At 36.2% G+C, this 18,154-nt stretch overlaps 1 protein-coding gene across 4 annotated transcripts in view; it reads left to right on the top strand.

Annotated features, from left to right (window-relative positions):
* The window catches only part of CTNNAL1 (catenin alpha like 1), a 60,314-nt gene that overhangs the window by 20,663 nt on the left and 21,497 nt on the right, over positions 1 to 18,154 (top strand). For all 4 annotated transcript variants that reach the window (XR_014896542.1, XM_085310681.1, XM_085310679.1 and 1 more), the window contains exons 3-9: positions 2,755 to 2,942; positions 4,371 to 4,490; positions 8,332 to 8,421; positions 8,740 to 8,910; positions 9,955 to 10,155; positions 11,882 to 11,968; positions 15,658 to 15,816. Coding sequence is in view for 3 of the 4 variants with exons in the window: in XM_085310681.1 (XP_085166807.1) it covers positions 2,755 to 2,942; positions 4,371 to 4,490; positions 8,332 to 8,421; positions 8,740 to 8,910; positions 9,955 to 10,155; positions 11,882 to 11,968; positions 15,658 to 15,816 (1,016 nt within the window). In the remaining variant the exon portion in view is untranslated. The remainder of the gene's footprint in view (positions 1 to 2,754; positions 2,943 to 4,370; positions 4,491 to 8,331; positions 8,422 to 8,739; positions 8,911 to 9,954; positions 10,156 to 11,881; positions 11,969 to 15,657; positions 15,817 to 18,154) is intronic.

Below are 18,154 nucleotides of genomic sequence, written 5' to 3' on the forward strand. Positions count from 1 at the left end.
CCCAACAGACCATTTTTCCAGCCTGTCTAGGCCCTTCCATCTAGCTGCCCTGTCCTGCAGCRTAGTAGATACTCCCCCAGTTTGCTATTGTCCRTACACCTACTAAACCTACAGGCAAACTCAATGTCCAGGTCATTAATAAGGATGTTAAACAGTACTGGCCCCGTATCAGTCTCTGAGGGATGCCACTGGTAACYGACCACCAGATGGACTTGGTACCAATCCTTTGAACCTAACAGTTCTGTCAGTTTTCCATCCATGTTTTTGTTCACTGTCTGATTCATAGCTCACAAGTTAGTTATARGGACACTATGGGAGACCACATTAAGGCTTTGTGAAAGTCAAGATGTACCGCATTCATTGCTTTCTTGTCCACAGTGGAAGATACCTCACCATAGAGGACATTCAGGTTGATTAGGCACTCTTTGGCTTTCTCAGTCCATGCCAGTTCTACCCAATTGCTTTTTTGTGCTTCCTACAGAAATGGCTTCCAGGATGATTTTATTAGTATTCCTGGAGACTGAGGTGAGGATGTCTGGCCTGTAATTCCCTGAATTTTCCTCCCTACCCTTCTTGAAGATGGATGTGACAATTGCCTTTTTGCATCATCGTAGTTCTCCTCTGATTGCAATGATCTTTCAAACATKATAAAATGTAGCCTTACAGTAACACTGAGCTGCTTCCTCAGCTCCCGCAAATACATCCTGATATATTCCATGGGGTTGTGTATGCTCAGCTGGTTTAAATTCTCCTAACTCAGTATTTTTCCTGAACAGATCTTTTCTTCCTTGTTCCTAGGGTACTATTCCTGTCCTGTAGTTGCAGATCTGCAGTCAGAGAAAAGAGTCTTTGTTCTGTTGTCAGACATAACAAGTTCCTAGAGCTCTGTAGAGATGTTGGCTGTCAGATGTTGCAGCTTTTTCTGTGTTTTCTGATTACTTTTTGTAGGACATGGTGCTGCTTTTTAAAAAGGTGAATCTCTTAGCGTAAGAAAAGGGCTAATGACATTGTGCATCTTTCCTTGGCTACCAAAAGCACGCTATTTTAGTTGCTTTTTTGTGTATTGCTACAGCATTTTATCTAGTCATACATATTTTGGGAGGGCAAAGGAAGAGGTTAGGGTTAATTTCCAGACAGAGTTGAAGAGCTCCAGCTAGAGAATGGAGTGACTTGAAATGAGTTTGACAATGGGGGAAGGAAGGGCAACGACCAGTCTATTTCAGTGTTAAATGGTCGTCTTAGTGAGCTTGTCTCATAGCTTCACTGTGAGCATATTTGGCTGCCCGTACTGTTGTGTGGGTATTAGCTATACTTTTATAAGTTTTGTTGCTTCTATTCAGGCCCTTTAGCTGTGGAACTCATTTTGTCAACCATCTCAAAGTGTATGCTCCTCTGCATATCACACTCACATACCTCTAATAGAGAGATTTTCTGAGTATTAGTAAGTGCTATTATTACTTGAATTGGTCCCAGCAAGGTACAGGAAGTTTCCTGCCAGAATGCAGTATCTATTCAGGCAACTTAAGAGTTCAGGGATTGTAGTTGTCACAGGAAAGAAATCTGTGCATAAACACTATGAATCTGCATAAAACACAGTGTGTTTTGAAGGACTGTCAGGTCTTCCTTCTTCCATAATACTTGTATACAGTATTTTCTGATTAATAGTGCATCAACAAGTTCTTTGTATGAAGTAAAATAGGTGGAGACTCCTAGCTTTATCAGTTTTTGAAGTGAATATCTTCTGCATTCAGGTGAATTACCTTAGTTCTGTAGATAAGTCCTACCAGACCCAATCAAACCTAGGTATTATCTTCAAGTCTATAGGTTAGTTGTGATTTATCATCCTGTCCTGCTTGCTAACAGAAAGTATGTCTTATGAGAGCTACCTTGAGTTCAGCCTCTTTCAGCAGTCTTTCTGCAGCTGTAGAACAGGAAACTGCCTTTCCTCCTGTTCTACCGTCCTCTAAGGAACATAGAAAGATATAATTGGATAGGGTCTTGCGGTTCTCTCAGTATACTAACAAGGGGATCTATTGGCTACATTGGAGTATGAAACTTTTAAATTGCATTAAAAATATAAGTGGTCAAGTAGTCTATTTTAACTATTACTGTATTGAATAGTTGATAGTTGAATAAAAAGATGCTTATGAACTGAAAATGTGTTCTTTATCAGTGCTTCTTGCCTTTTTTTCCCCTTTTCTCTCTTACAACATACTATTTAATGGTCTTTTCATGAGCATAAAGTGCAGCAGTCTCATTACAATGCTTCAGTCTTATAAAGTTGTTTGGAAGCTATTTATTCTTCATGCCTGAAGGTTTTAACAGCAATATAAATCCCACAAATTAAGGGAATACTAACTAGAATTTGGAAAATGAAAGGGAATTTGTAGTTCTTCCTTCTTTGCTGCRTTTTATTCCTCCAGGATCATGGTGTTGCCTGTGTAGGCATTGATTTGACTTTTGCTATTAAAATCGGAAAAATATCTCCCATGAGCTTTTCCTCATTCATTCCTGCCTCCTTACTGGAAAGTAGACTCTTTTAAGAAAACTGATATGCCTTAGAAAAGGAAGAATGGAGCAGCATTGAATAGTCAAAATTTAAATTTGAAGAGGGTGCCTCCAACAGTCAAAAAGAAATAAAATAGAGTTGTAGATAAGTTTGAAACAGTTTTATCCATCAAAAGTAAGAGTCAAGCGTGCTTAAGGTCCTAGTTTCTTTTTTTATAAGTATGAAACTTTTTTTTTTCCCTATAGGTGAAACAATTGCACAGCTTACAGATGTAGCAAGCTTGGATCGTCTAGAATCAGATAGCCACATAACAATTTTTACGGACAAAACAGGTGTTGTGAAAGCTGCAAGGCTGCTACTCTCTTCTGTGACAAAGGTGCTTGTGTTAGCAGACAGAATAGTTATTAAGCAGATTATAACTTCCAGAAACAAGGTATTTGTAGCTTCTTTATTCTTTTGTTTAACTAGTATCTTCAGACAGTGCAAAAGAGTGGATGCTAAATGAACTGGTATTTTCACTGTATTTCTAGGGAAAGCGCAAAATAATGATTAAACTAAATGTCTTAAGTAAGATTACCTACAAAATATGTGAAATGGTGGTAAGTCAGCAGGAATGAACTAAGAATTTTTGGTGAGTTTTTACATTTTATGTGACCAGGGTAGCATCATTCACTTCATCTGTTGAAGAAGAGGCTATGTTACTGTTTATTTAACTTTATATTTGTTATGAGGTGGAAAGAATGTCTGTCAGTAAAATAGCTGATAAAATTTTCTCCAGGGTAAAGACAGGAAGTTTCTACTGTCAGAAACAAGTTGAGAGCATTCTGAATGTATCTAGAGCAAAAAGCTGTGAAGCATGATGACAAGAGTCAGTACTAATGAAGACAGATTTATAGATTTAAAGTTTTGTGTGATTTAGCTTATGTCCATCTTGACATAGGGGTTTTTTGTCTTCTAAGAAGAGAAAATTGGACCTTAGGTTGTATCTTTTCTCCCTTCCCCATATTCACCTGTTTCTTCCCTATCCCCTTTCCTCTGTCCTGTTTGCCTTGCCTTGCCTGCCTTGCYCTCACTTTCCCAGTTTTGTGGTTCTCTGCTTTCTTCACTCTATACTGACTACTATGGTCTCGCTTTCATTTCTGTGCTCCTTACTTCCAAGTCCTTGTCCTTTCCACATCAGCCATGCTCATGCATCAACACCTGAATCCTTAAAGTTCTTTTTTTCTGCAGGATTTGTCTTTCAGTTCTTTGTTTTATAAGAGATAATGAAGATTTTTAGAGTTAGATTCTAAGTTGCTGTTACAGAAAGTATAAAATTATATATTAATTCATTTATAACTTTGTTTTTTCTGTGAAATGTATCTTTTTAATGCAAACTGCCACTCAAAAACAGCTGTCTGACTGTGCAATTGTGGCATTAGGTTATGAAAAACATACATCTGAAAATGAATTTTTAAACTGAGAATTGCTGCATATGGGTATCATCTGTATGATGATACCCATATGTACCCATATGTATAATTTTGAGTACTTSCATTTTTAAATTTAATATGACAGTACTTTTTACCTAAATATGGAAACTGCATTCTGTAATACTGTTAATCCTGATAATGGGAAGAGTGATGAAAATGGTTTTTTGAGGTTATCAGAATAAATGAGTCATTTTGAATGAAGTGTGATTATTTATTTATACTTGATTTCCAGCTGTTGAGTTCTTAATATGTAATTTCCAACAAAATGTGTAAATTTTACCTGCCCAACTTTAGAAGTGTTTGCAAATAATAAAGTGCCTAATTCAGTAATAATGTTTTCTATTTAGTATTTGTGGTAATCTACAGTATTTTCCCGTAACATCTTACAGGTTCTTGCAACAATGGAACAACTAGAGAAAGTCAGTAGTTTCCAGGAATTTGTACAAATATTCAGCCAGTTTGGAAATGAAATGGTGGAGTTTGCCCATTTAACTGGGGATCGACAAAATGTAAGTATTACTAAAAAAAGTATGAAAAACATTTTAAGTATTGCTTTTCATCAGATTTGGGTTCTTCTGGGATGATTAACTGTTACAAAACAAAACCCCAGTGTCCTGTCTCTGAAACCTAAATTTCTCTCCTTGCTCCACCCAAAAAGCGTCTTTGGATGTTAAAGCTTACACTAGGTGACATCACTGGGTTATTTGCTCTGTGTATCTTCCAGTAGCCTGGATGTATATTATATGAGCTTCTCCAGATGTCCTTTGGTTTCAGTCTCTATCTTTGGCTCTAGCTTGTCTGGCTTACTACTCTGAAACCAAATTTGTCTGCTTCACAGAAGCATTTGATGTTTGCATGTGATGAAAGGCTTTGAAGGCAGAGCAATTCTTTTAGAAATCTCAGAAGATGGCTTTAGATCCTAAAAAAGCATCTGCTTGTATTTTTTCTCTATTATGGAGTGTTTTTCTAGGTTAAGCTCAAAAACATGTGTCAGGGCAATGCCTTTTCCTTCTTGCATGCAGCTCCTCTTTCCAAAGCCTTTTTCATTGATGGAGGAAGCTTCCTGCTACAGTTATACAATATTATCTGGAAATTCATTTGTTCTCTAAAACAGCTAGTAGGAGCTTGCTTTTATATTCTTCTCTTGCTTTGAATGGTCTACCTCATTAGATCATTTACAAAGGGACCCTACTTGTCTTTATTGTTCAGTCTTCAGTTCACCATGGAAACAGATCTCTGTTTATCGATGCTTCCATGGCTAAAAAGGCATCCTGAGGCTTAAGATCTCTGCATGAGGGCTATTTGCTTCCCCTTGGCAATCAAATTCATAATTGAATTCCCCATTCATAATTGATCTAGGGGTCTGCTATAGATTTACAGATTCCTAATATCCAACAGAATTCAGAAGCTATGCATAAATGAATTGTTCAAATTGATGCATATAAAAAAAGCCTCTTCTGACATGACAGAACAGTCTTCAGAAAAAATGTGGAATATTCATAAAAACTCACATTGAGTACTTTTTGTCTGTTGATATGTCTGGAGACACCTAAGAATATTCTCAAAGAAGCAGGTCTAGAAAAGCTACATACAATTAAAGGAAWTCTCTACCTGGAGATGGACTCTTTAGTTTTCCCTGAAATATTCGTAACAGCTGTTCCTTGAAAAGAGAAAGATGCGTTCCTATTAAGTGTTACCTTTTCTCAACCATTTTTGATTTTCAKTATTAAGTGGGCTTTGGCTTTCCCCTCCTTGCTCACTTGACTCTTTTGGAAAGAGTGTTTCATTAATATTTTTTAAATTTTGTCAGGACTTTCATGATGCACTCACTTTACGGTATTTAGGTCCGGAGCTGTTAGTTTTATTGAGCGGAAACATCGCTCAAGGTGTTTTTCCTTTGTATAACTATATGTATGCCAGAAACTCTTGAATGTGGTCAGATTTTCCAGAATGTAACATAAGAATTTCAGAAACAAGCTGTTTCTTAAAACTTGATAACCTCAAAATCTTGAAGATTTTTCTAAAATTGTTAGGTTTATTTTTATGGCAAAATGGAATGCTGTGATGATTTATGTTTTTTTTTCTAAATCAGGTTGCTTAATTCCATCCTGTAGTTTTTAATCAAACTCAAACTTAATTTGAAATACAATATTGTAAATTCATTCTTTCCCATCCTCTTCATTGACACTTGCTTAATTGCCATGGTGAGCAGGGTTGATCTACTTAAGTATGAACATATTTTCAGGGCCTAGCCAGTTTGGGAATATTTTTGAGTTATATCTTGCAAAAGGATCTGTTCTGGTATACCTCTCCAAGTATAAGGAGCTCCCTGTATTTACACAAATCTATGTGAAGCTGAAGTTACGAGGATGGGGCTGCAGTGTGTGCTGTGTTACATTCTGCAGGGGCAATAGTCAGTTTCAGAAGTAAGTCTGATATGATTATTTTGGAGCTCTTTTTGTCATCTTCTGAGTGACTTTTAAGCTGTCCTCTTTTCAGATAACAGCTGTGTCCAGACTATATTACATATTTCAAGACGAATGACAGATTTTTGATGAAAAATGCATCTTGTTATTTTTTTAAAAATGATTATAAATTGAAAATGAATGCACTTAGACTGTTTTATAAGCTTTTGCATGATGAACAGCTTGGACTTCCCGGTAGCAATAGGATTAAAAAAAAATGCTGCTTTTAAGATAGGGCTTGGTCAGTTTATAGAAAGGATTATCTGACATGGGTAACTGCAGTAGCCGAGAACTAGACTTAGTTTCACTGGAAGTCCCACTCAGTTGTCCACTTCCTAACACTCAGCTGATGTTTCTAACATTCAGAAAATCTTAATTGTAACTCCTTCCTCTTGTTAGACCCTCCTGCATGTTAAGGCATTTCTTCTGCCTTTCAAATTTACATTTTAATTTTTTCCCATATAAAGAAATTTTTTAGTGTTCACTTCATAGCACAATCACAGAATTACAGAATGGTTGAGGTTGGAAGGGACCTCTGGAGGTGACCCAGTTCAACCCCCCTGCTCAAGCAGGGTTACTTAGAGCACATTCCACAGGATCGATCGTGTCCATGTGGGTTTTGAATATCTGCAGAAAGGGAGACTCCACAACCTTTCTGGGCAGCTGTTCCAGTGTTCTGTCACACTCACAGTAAAGGAATTTTTTTTTTTTCATATTCAGATGGAACTTCCTGTGTTTCCGTTTGTGCCTGTTACCTCTTGTCCTGTTGCTGGGCACCACTGAAAAGAATCTGGCCCCATCTTCTTGACATCCTCCCTTTAGGTATTTGTATATATTGATAAGATCCCATCTCTTCTCCAGGCTGAACTGGCCCAGCTATTGCAGCTTTTCTGTAAAAGAGAGATGCTCCAGTCCCCTAATCATCTTTGTAGTTTTACTCTGGACTCTCTGCAGTAGTTCCATGTCTCTGTTGTACTGGGGAGCCCAGAACTGGACACAGTACTCCAGACGAGGCCTCATCAGGGCTGAGGAGAGGGGCAGGATCACCTCCCTTGACCTAGGGACAACACTCTACCTAATGCACCCCAGGATACCATTGCCCTTCTTGGCCACCAGGGTACATTTCTGGCTCATGGTTAATTGTAGTATACCAGGACTCCCAGGTCCTTTTCCACAGAGCTGCTTTCCAGCAGGTCAGCCTGCAGCCTGTACCAGTACATGGRGTTATTTGTACCTAGGTGCATGGGGTTGATGTGTGGGTGTCAAGTTTGCCTAAWTGATCTCTAACCTGATTTTCCTCAACCAAGAGGAATCCTTCCTTTCTCCAGACTTTCTCCCTTGTCTCCAGGGCCTGGAATTCCTGAGGGCTGGCTTTAGCAGTAAAGATTGAAGCAGAGAAGGCATTCAGTAAATCTACTTTCTCTGAATCCTTTGTCACCAGGGCACCCGCCCCATTCAGCAGTGGGCCTACATTTTCCCCAGTCTTCGTCTTCCTTTTGCTACTGATGAAAAATGCTAGAATGAAAAGCTGCTTCTCTCTTTATCTGCCTGCCTCTCCCATTTCAAGTGAATTTTATGTTTTTGCTTGCTTTTATGAGTAATGCTATATGATAAGCATAGTGAGGGTTTATATAGCATGTTCTATATTTCTGAGATCTTCTGTCTTTGAAATCTGAGTTGAGTCAAGAATAAATGCATAAATTAAAATATCTCAGAAAAAGCAAGTTCTAGATCATGAGTTAAGCTGAAAATAGCAGTTGTCAGATATGGTAAAGAAGCTTTCTCACAACCCATTGATTTGCAAGAGAGTTTCCTTTTTGCAGCCTTTGAAGCAATTAACATTTTAGATACTATGCAACATTCAAATCATTTTCTTGGTGTTTAGGATTTGAAGGATGAGAAGAAAAAGGCTAGAATGGCAGCATCTAGGACTGTTCTTGAGAAATGCACCATGATGCTCTTGACTGCTTCTAAGGTGAGTATTCTTGGTAAGAGTATTCCTCTTACCAAACCTAGATACATCACTGGACATGGCATCTGGCAGGATAGCTGGCTGTTTTTTTCTCAGCACTGCTTTAAACTTCATACCAAAATATAAAGAACAAAAGAATGGACAGAAGAAAATCTTTTTATTCTCAGTAATACCAGGAATGCTACTTAATATAATAGCAGTTTAACAGAAAGAATTTGCAATATTCTAAACACATTCTTTAGACTTGCTCTGGCAGGAAATACTCATTTCATTATACTGTACATATACTCTTTGGTAATGTTTCCTTTGCTTTTTTAAAAGACTTGTCTGAGGCATCCAGACTGTGAATCTGCTCGTATAAACAAAGACGGGGTGTTTCACCAGATGAGACTAGCTTTGGAGCAGGTAATAGAAATTATAACTGACTCTAGATCAAATGGAGAAAATGAATTAGCTTCCATCAGCATATATTCTGGCATCAGAATATTCAAGGTAAGAATAGAAGCGGTATTGTTTTCTATAATTTAATAAATTACATCAAAGCTAGAATTAAATCTTTTTTATCTGAGCTCCAGATGGTGAGTGGAGTTACATCTCTTCAGCAGTGTAACTTAAGTAATTCCTCCAAAATACAACAAGATCTGACAGAAGGTTCTTATAATTTCTTTGCTGTTGCCAAAATACACTTACTGATATTTACCATCTCCTGGATCATAGATCAGAGTACATTCAGAACCATAAATGCTTTGTTGAGTTGATGCCTTTAGCATTGAATAAATTGATAAATTGGTATACTGACCAGAACTTATTAAAATAGTTATTTTTGAAGAATTCTTGGTTCAAAAATGGTAGTATTTTTAAGATCTCACACACAAATATTTATCCATGAAAATCATTTGAAAGCTCAAACTGTGAGTATTTCAGAATACTTTGAAGGAAGTATTCTGAATTGAAATGTGTCTCCTAGTGCACTTCATTTTTCGTGATAAAGTCTCTTCTAAATTTCACCTTCAATTCAGAACAGTTGATGAACAAGCATATCTTCTTCCTATAGAGTGTGTTTCATTTTGATTCTGGTGCCCCTCTCCCTCCAAATTTGGTTGACATTTTTGTGAAGACCTCAATATATTCCTTTTACTGCAGGTAAATCTTTAGAAACAATATACCAAATAGATGATATTGATGTGGAAGAACTTGTAAAGACCAAACAACACCTGAATACACAATTACTTTCTGAAACTTTCTGAAACTGTTACTGAACTGAGAAGCTTTTTATTGACAGCAGAAAAACAGTAACATATTTACTGTTTGTTTTGATGAGTGGCCAGTAGTTTGCTGATGGTATTGTTAGATTAAAAAGCCTCAAACCCTAAACTGAAAATCTGGATACTGGTAAATTTTTTGATTGCTTTGAAATTCAGTGATTAAAAAAATGCTGAGGAAGAAAATAACACATAAATGTTATTTTTGCTCTATGCTTTCTACCTTTGTGTCACAACACCATAACCACAAGGAACTGAATTGATTCTTTTTCAGAATAAAGTGGAGGGCCTTCGTGAGAATCTTTATTTTCTGTCAAAAGAAAACCTTTCAACAATGCTGGAAGTTATCCTGGAACATACAGAAGACTTTACAGATTCTGCCTATACCAGTCATGAGCACAGAGAACACATTCTGGAGCTGTCTAAACAGGCTAAAATGGAACTAGAGCAGCTGGTTTCAGTGTGGATGCAAGCTGTAAGAGCTTTTTAGCAAAGTAAATCTTTTCACCTCTACTTTGAAAAGAAATGTTTAAAGCAATGTTTCTTTGGTCTAGGAAGAAAAAATTGTGTGTATCCTTCTTGAAGGAAGCATGAGATTGCCTATACTTTTGCAGCTTCAGTATGTTCTGTCTTCCGCTTGCAGTAGTATTGCTTTAGACTTAGACTTCTAAATTTTGGGCACTGGGTGGTACGCTAGTTTTCCTGCCATTAGTGGAAAGGAAAAGGCTACTAGAAGTGTTGTGCAGTCCTAAGTAGTTAGGTCTTTTGGATGAGTACTTCAGAGACTTAAGTTATCTTGATCCCATGGTAGTGACCACAGTTTCTATTTCTAGTTTTCAGGAAAAGATTAAAAACAGTTGACCTATTGAAATGTGAAATACACCAAAAATCAACTATTATTTTTTCCCAGAGACAGAGAATTCATTTATTTGTCCAGTAATTTTTAGAGAAGAAGCACATTAAGCCTATATCTATCATTTGTCTTTCCTTGTTCCTTGAAGACAATAGAAGATACATGCACACAGAGGAGGAGAAGCAAAGATGGGAAGTGCAGTTTCTGTTTCTGACACTCACTCAATTGCAGACTCGTTCTGGGATAGATGTAGAGCACAAATTCTTACCAATACTCTGAAATACAGCAATGTACTAGTATAGGACACTTTTAATAATACAGACTGTTATTACAAAGAAAATATATTATTCATTGCATAAAGTACTGTAATTATTAAAAAAACCCATAAAGCTATGTTTAACTTGGTCAGTTTTAAGCTTTGTTACTGGTAGAAACTCAGGAGACATCTCTAGATAATTTGTGTGTTGCATTTGAGTTGACAGAAATGAACTCCTAGTACAAGGAAGACTGTATATCTGTATATATATATGATAAGTGAAAATACTTAAGTGTGCACCCATGTGCTTATGCATCAATTATTTGCATTAATACATAACTTAGTCTGTCTTTGACTGAAGGCTCAGTGAACAGCTACAGTAGTATCAACTCACTAACATGCTTTTTCAGTTTGAACTCAGCAGTTTCCTCAGAGGGTGAATATTTTCTGATGGACTAATATTTTTTGATGGACATAACCATAGAGATATGTAAAGCTCTGAAGAGTGCCTAGTTATTGCCCTTTCTACTCACCATACTTAGGAATATATTTCCTGTTAATAAGCAGAATAATTGTGAGTGTTCAGTGAAGAGTATTTCAGAGTGTTTTTAAAAAAATAGAAGTATTTTTAACATCAGTCAGTTATGAATCTGACTGATATATTCTTGTTTGTATTGTTTTGTGTTAATGCACACTAATGAAAATTAGCTGGGACATACTAAAAATCTAATGTTATTGGCTGGGTTCCTTGAAGACATTCCTTTGCTTAGGTTTATTTTTTTTTAAAAAATGTTGCATCTAGATGAACCCAAAGTGTGCACAGTAAAAAAGAGATAAAAAAGAAAAGCACTGTAGGGAGCTTAAGATACTATACTTATGTTAAAAATAAGTTCATGATGTTGTACTTCCAGAGAAGTTACTTGAAGAAAAATACTAAATTCAAGGGGTGGGTAGCTTTGAGACTTGACAAGTAAGTGAGGAAATGATCATATTAGTTTGGGTGGATTTTTTAACTGAAGAGGATGTGCATGTGTAATGTTTATGCGTAACATACACACATTCCTAATGTGTCTTGTGCTTTTTTGTTTGTAGCAAAATCAAAAGACAGAGGATCTCATGGATGACTTGGAAGTGGCCATTTTAAAAATGTGCCAATGCGTGAATGAACTTAGAAGAGAGGTAGGTATCACTTAAACAAGCACCAAGTGAAGAAAACCTTGAATTTCTTGCTTTTCATGCATAAAGTTGTAAAATAGGAACCTTTACTACCAAAACTAATATATATAGCCAAGAGTAGCTAATGAGAATTATATTAGGGAGGTTGTATGCAAACCTTTTCCTGTGTCCTATCATATAACTGAGCAGAAATGTTGGATACACAGGCCCTTTGCTAACTACCACAACATTCAAATAAATTGGAAGCGACTACCATGTCACTTTATGTGTAATGGCTAAATTTTGATTGTGGATGCATGCATTCATTGGTTGAAATCTTTTCTTGTAGTGTGTGCTTAAATGAATAAATTACTCATGCTGTTGCTTTAACCTGTTTTTTATTGTTTCTACTGCAGAATATGTATTATATTGGTTGTACCTTACATTCCGTTTTTTTCTTAGACTGGTTATTTTTGGTGGGATAACTATAGTATTTAACATCATATATGTTTTCCTTAGATATTGAAAGCACTACAAATTTGAGTTGCCAAGTATGCTAAGAGAATAAATATTTAAGAACTTAACCACGTCCAAGTCATCGTAACGTGGCAATTGCATATATGCTTATTGTAAATCACTTTTTTCCCAAGTGCAAGCATGCTAGTTGTCACCAATCCCCACATAAAAAAAAGAGATAGCAGGTTCATTTGGTGCACGGGAAGGATCACCTTTGCTGATTAAGATCTTTTTTCCCTCTTATTTAGTGAATAGCTTTTGTGCCTTCTGTATTCCACAGATTCAAACCAAATACAGAATTACTGATTTCTAGCAGCTTCCTAAGTGTTTGTAAAGCATTCAGATGCCTTTTCAACTTCTTTCTATTATTGCTCCTTTAAACAGATGGATAAATGAAGACAACAATAATGTTCTCACAGTAGGCTACAGAACAGTGCAAAAATGTTAGAGAAATATGGTAAATTTGCTCACACTGAGTTCTGAGCTGCTGTAGCTGGAAATGCTTGACCAGCAGCCCCTTTTCAGCTAGTTTTGTTATCTGTCACATTCTGAGCTCTATGTGCTCAGAAATCATGCTTACATACTATTTAATAGAGGCAAAATTAGAGATTTGAGCCTACAGTTCATCATTTCTACAGTTATCCTGAACAGTGCTTCAAACCTGCTTCAGTTGCGGTTAACTGTTCTGTGCTTCATTGTCAGGCTGTATGTTAGGCCCTTAGATGCATAATTTGTTATGTTCAGCTAATACTTTTTACTGTAGTCATCATTAGGTAGGATGTCAATAGCAGAGCTTCTTTACCAGAATGGCATTCAGTTGCTTTAACTGTAAGAGCACCCTCTTTCTGCAGTCATCTGTTCCATTTTCTATTGTCTGCTTAGAGAGTGTGAAGTAGTGGTTCTACAGACAACAAAATCATGCCATTCTCAGTTTTGAATAATGCTTTGAGTAACATCATTCCTCTGCATTGAACGAGGAGAAAGGATTCTCTGTCAGAATATATGCATCTGTGTAATTGAATAGATCATAAAGCCAAAGGGGCTGGAATATAGTATGCAGAAGAAATTGTTAATATCTTGTGTTTTTCTTGCAGCTCTGTAAATGTAAATCTTGCCTCACTGTCCTGCCCCCAGATCTCTATTTATAAATGTCAAACAAAACACACCAAAAACAACACACACAGCAGGCTTAAGTTAAACCACTACTTAGGGGGAAAATAATAAAGAATTACYTTCTGTAAATAAATTAGGAAACAGAGGTGGCATATAAAAAACGGAGTAGTAGGTTATTTGTGCCCTGTGATTAGCCCTATATTAAAAGCAATATTGCTAAAAACGTAGCAAGCTGTTTTCAAAATAGTGGAAGAAATTGAGTGAGTTTGGATTTGTAAACTAACAGATCCTAGCTTTGGTATGCTTTGCTTTTGTGACTTAGTATGAAAACTTGCTTAGTAAGAGCTTTTTAAAATGCATAAGATTCATGCTGATCAGTAAGTAAATTTAGAATATTATGTCCTTCATTGTTCYTTGCGTAGTGATAAGATTTGTTTCTCATCCCAGATTAGCCATAAGTTTTTGTATATGGTCAAAGAGGACTGTCATGTTACTCTTTCTCTGACTTCCAGTGCAGCAGCTAGGCTCTCTGCTGATGAAATTTAAGTACTATGGCACAAATCAAAATGTTTTTGAGATCCTGGGTGGCTGACAACACAAGACAGCCTTGTTAAAAGTAGTTATTTCCATTTTATGAAAAAAAACAAGATGATCTTCCTGCTGACACTTCAGGATAGAATTAAGTGTAAGCCAATTACTGTTTTATATCTTGATATATAAAAAAAWATATAGTCTATATAAAAATGGGAATTGCCAGTTCCCACTCTAACATAACAAATCTTGCAGCTATTCAGTTGACTGCATTTCCAAGATTAGTGGTGWCTGTCAATTTTTAATGACATAGTTTATAATAGATTTACGTAGATCTGATTTTTTGCTTAAAAAAGAGTAGAAAGTTTTGAGACAACAATTCAAGTTTCTTATTTGTAATATATATAATAAAGAAAGGTTTACTTATACCAGACTGCACAGGAAGTAGTGCTAGAGAAAGGAAAGAAAACAGAGCCTAATCAGAAAAAAAAATGTATATAATTCTGGAAAACATTTTCTTTAGTACAGAATCCTCTCTGTACTACAGTGGGCCTGTTGAGGCCCACTCAGTGTCACATTATCAAAGTCTTCATTGCATTTGTAAGAACTTTAAAATAACTTTCTTTATGAGAAGTCAAGTTTGTTGTAAATAATCAGTACAGTCCAGAAAAATGAATGTAATAATGCAAGACTTAGACAACAGTCATGACAGTGTTTTGGTATAWCTAAAACAGCTTGCTGTATTTTTGCTTTCACCAACATTGCTTTTAAAGTGAAGCTAATTACAGGGCCTTGACCCAGTCTGACTGTTCATGAGAACTAGCAGCAGCTGTTACTTGTAGCTGTTGTCAAGCGGAGTCCTTCATAGCACAGTTTCCGTGGATCTTAGTATGTGCCTGGATTTAGGGATGTATTTCAAGCAGGAGTTTCTCCTTACTTGTTGAGAATGTAGGCAGAGTTTTTGAGAGTTCTCTCAGACTGAGCTCTGGCTTTAGTCTCCTGGCAGTCAGGGTGCTTTTTACTTGTCTAAAATGATGTCACAAGCTGGTTATATTCAAGTTTTTCTTTGTGCTACTGGAAATCAATTTATTAATGGAAACTTAATATCTCATGTACTGTAAATTCAGATGCTTTATGGCCTTAGTCTGCTTCTGTGCTCTTCATGAGAAATACGAGTAGTCATTGTGTCATGCTCATGCTGAACTTGGTGCTCTACAAATTCAAAATAAACACCTGTTTATTCCAGCTGTAAGATCATCAGAAGACAGTATGATAGCTTCATGTCCTGATTTTACCCAGTTGGTCTTTTATTTCTCTGTGTATTTGTGTTTTTTGAGAGTGCTGGATTTTATCTTTATACTTGGAATAATAGTTGAAGAATTAAAGCCTTCAGATAATTTGCAGTCTGTATATATGAGCTTTCATGACAGTAAATTTTCTGCTTCTTGGAAAATTGATCAGTCATTAAAGTGATTTCATTTTGTATTGGATGCATTTTTTTTCCTTCTAAGGTTTCTCTCTCATTTTTCTTCTTTTTTTTAATGCTACTCAAGCTCCATAGTGCAGCAACATCTTTGGCAGCAGATCTGCTGAAATACCATACAGATCATATGGTTCTGAAAGCATTAAAAATCACAGGAGTGGAAGGAAATCTGGAAGCTATAGCAGAATATACATGTAAGCTATCAGAGCAGAAAGAACAGCTTACTGAGGTGAGTACGCAGTTGCTTTCATTTTCTAAGACACTTAGAAAATGGCTGGCAAGATCTGTCTTAATTATTCCTTAGGAAGGTCTTGGTCTGGTGTTTTTTTCTTTTTTTTTCCTAAAGGATTTTCATAATATACTACTGAATTTCATATTGTTTTTCATTGTGTCTGAGACAGATGTATCCAGTGAGGCACACTATTGTTGTAGAAACAATTCTGCTTGTGGATCTAGACTAGATATAGATTCAAACTCATTGTTTGGTTCAATACTATATGTATATTTTGGGGCCAAAATACTCATTAAAAGCTAGGTTTCTAAATCTGAGTAAGATCATAGCCTACTATCTTTTCCTTTAAGTAGTAGGCAACTGGCAACAACTAACCCCAAAGACAAATGCTCAGGAGTTAATTCCTTAATCCAATGAACTAAACCATTTTGAAGATTTTATTTCTGCATTTTTTGTTGGTCTTCAGAGGGCCATTTAAGATCCTTTATCCTTCATGAAAAGCAATGTTCATATAATGTTCACTAATATATGCACAGTTTTGTACATTAGTATTAGTATTCACACTTACATGAACAGATAAGAGTTCCAAGTGTTACTACTTCTCACTGAGAGATAGTAGCTCTTAGGAATGCCTGTAGAGAGAACATCTACTGGATATTCGTGTTTGCTGTCTAACACAGAGATAGAAAAATTTATTTGTGAGTTCATGAAGGTAATACACTTTAGAACAAGCATGAATTGGCAGCATTAGAGATGCATCCTTGCAGTTACAAGCTCTCCTCACTTTCTTCCCAACCTGCATTCTGAGACAGCACAGAGAACAGTGGTTCAGGGGCCGGAATTTCTTTTGAGTCCTTTGAGATCTCTTCTTAGTGATGATGTTAACAGTAAGGCTGTCTTCTTTTCTTCCCAAGAAAATACGGGTTGCCTCTCAGCCTGCCATATTTGTGCTGTATGATGTTATGCAGAGGTTGAGAGTTGCATGAAAAAGGGCATATAGTGTGAGAGCAAGGCTTGCTAGGATAGTGTTGGAGCATTGGGCTAGATGGAGTGAGGAGGACCTGAGTTTTATAGTCTGCATTTGTATTTTCATTGTACTAGAAGTGTTGAGGACTGTTACTGGAAGTTTAGTATTTATACAATTTGGTGTCTTGAGCTTTTTTTTTCAGAGGACAGATTTGTAGTCTCTGCTCAGATAGAACTTCCCAATTCTGATCTTGGGTTTTTTGTAGACTACAGGGGCAGATTTTTATTTTTTTTAATAACTGGAATTATTCAAGAGTGTATGTTTACATGGTCTGCTTCACTTCCACAAATTCTGTCATGCACTCTGGACATAAGGTGGAGAAGAAGTAATTGCACCAGTAGGAGAAAGACAAAGATAGGTGATTTTGATCTGGAACATGGTGATACTGTAAGCTCTGCTTGTATGGCATTTAGTACTCATTAATTTCTAAAAGTTACTGATACAGGGCTTGAGGATTTTTCCCAAAAGCAGGACTAGCAGAAGGACTAGCAGAAGCAACAGTCTTGAACTTCAGGGACTGACAACTCTTATTTTTATTTCAGTTTTAATGTTCCCTTTTTCTCTGACTAATTAATGTTCCTCTTTTAGTGAGACACAGTGATTTTTTAGGCATAACTCTTGAGGTAAAATTATTGTTTTATGTGCGGCCTTACAGTATTTCTTGTGATAGACAGTGTAGTTAATTTCATATCTGCTTTGTCTGTCTTAAATTCTCCTTGTGATCTGAAAAATTCCACATTCATTCTCAGCCCAAAGCTTGCTGTTAATGTTATCACAAAGAGCAGATGCTTGTATTTCCTTTACTGTGAAAGGAAACAGTATTTCTTACCTAAATTAATTTGATGTCATTTTACTCAAAGAAAAAATAGTCCACTGCATGATGAAATCCTAAGTTTTCCACATGGTTGATAATGGCTGAGTAATCCTCTCTTGGGGAAGTCATTTATGCTACAATTTCTAAGTTCCTTAAATGTCTGATTACTTTCAGACTTATTCAGTAATAAATATTGTTGAAATTCTTAGAATTTCTTTTTTCCTCTCCCTTGGTTATCTTCAAAAAAGCAGAGCTAAATCCTGGCTTGGAAAGTGTGCTGTAARCCCTTACTGAGATAAACACACAACTGTGTCATCCCAGATCAGTTTCTGAAAGGAAGTTATTAATTTATTTTGTGCCTTTATGCATTAGCAATGAAAACATATTTTTACCATTCTTTTTCTTTTTTCTTTTCTTTTCTTTTCTTTTCTTTTCTTTTCTTTTCTTTTCTTTTCTTTTCTTTTCTTTTCTTTTCTTTTCTTTTCTTTTCTTTT

Source organism: Rhea americana, unplaced genomic scaffold (assembly GCF_003343005.1).
Source record: "Rhea americana isolate MKP2758 unplaced genomic scaffold, rheAme1 scaffold_323, whole genome shotgun sequence".
NCBI lineage: Eukaryota > Metazoa > Chordata > Aves > Rheiformes > Rheidae > Rhea > Rhea americana.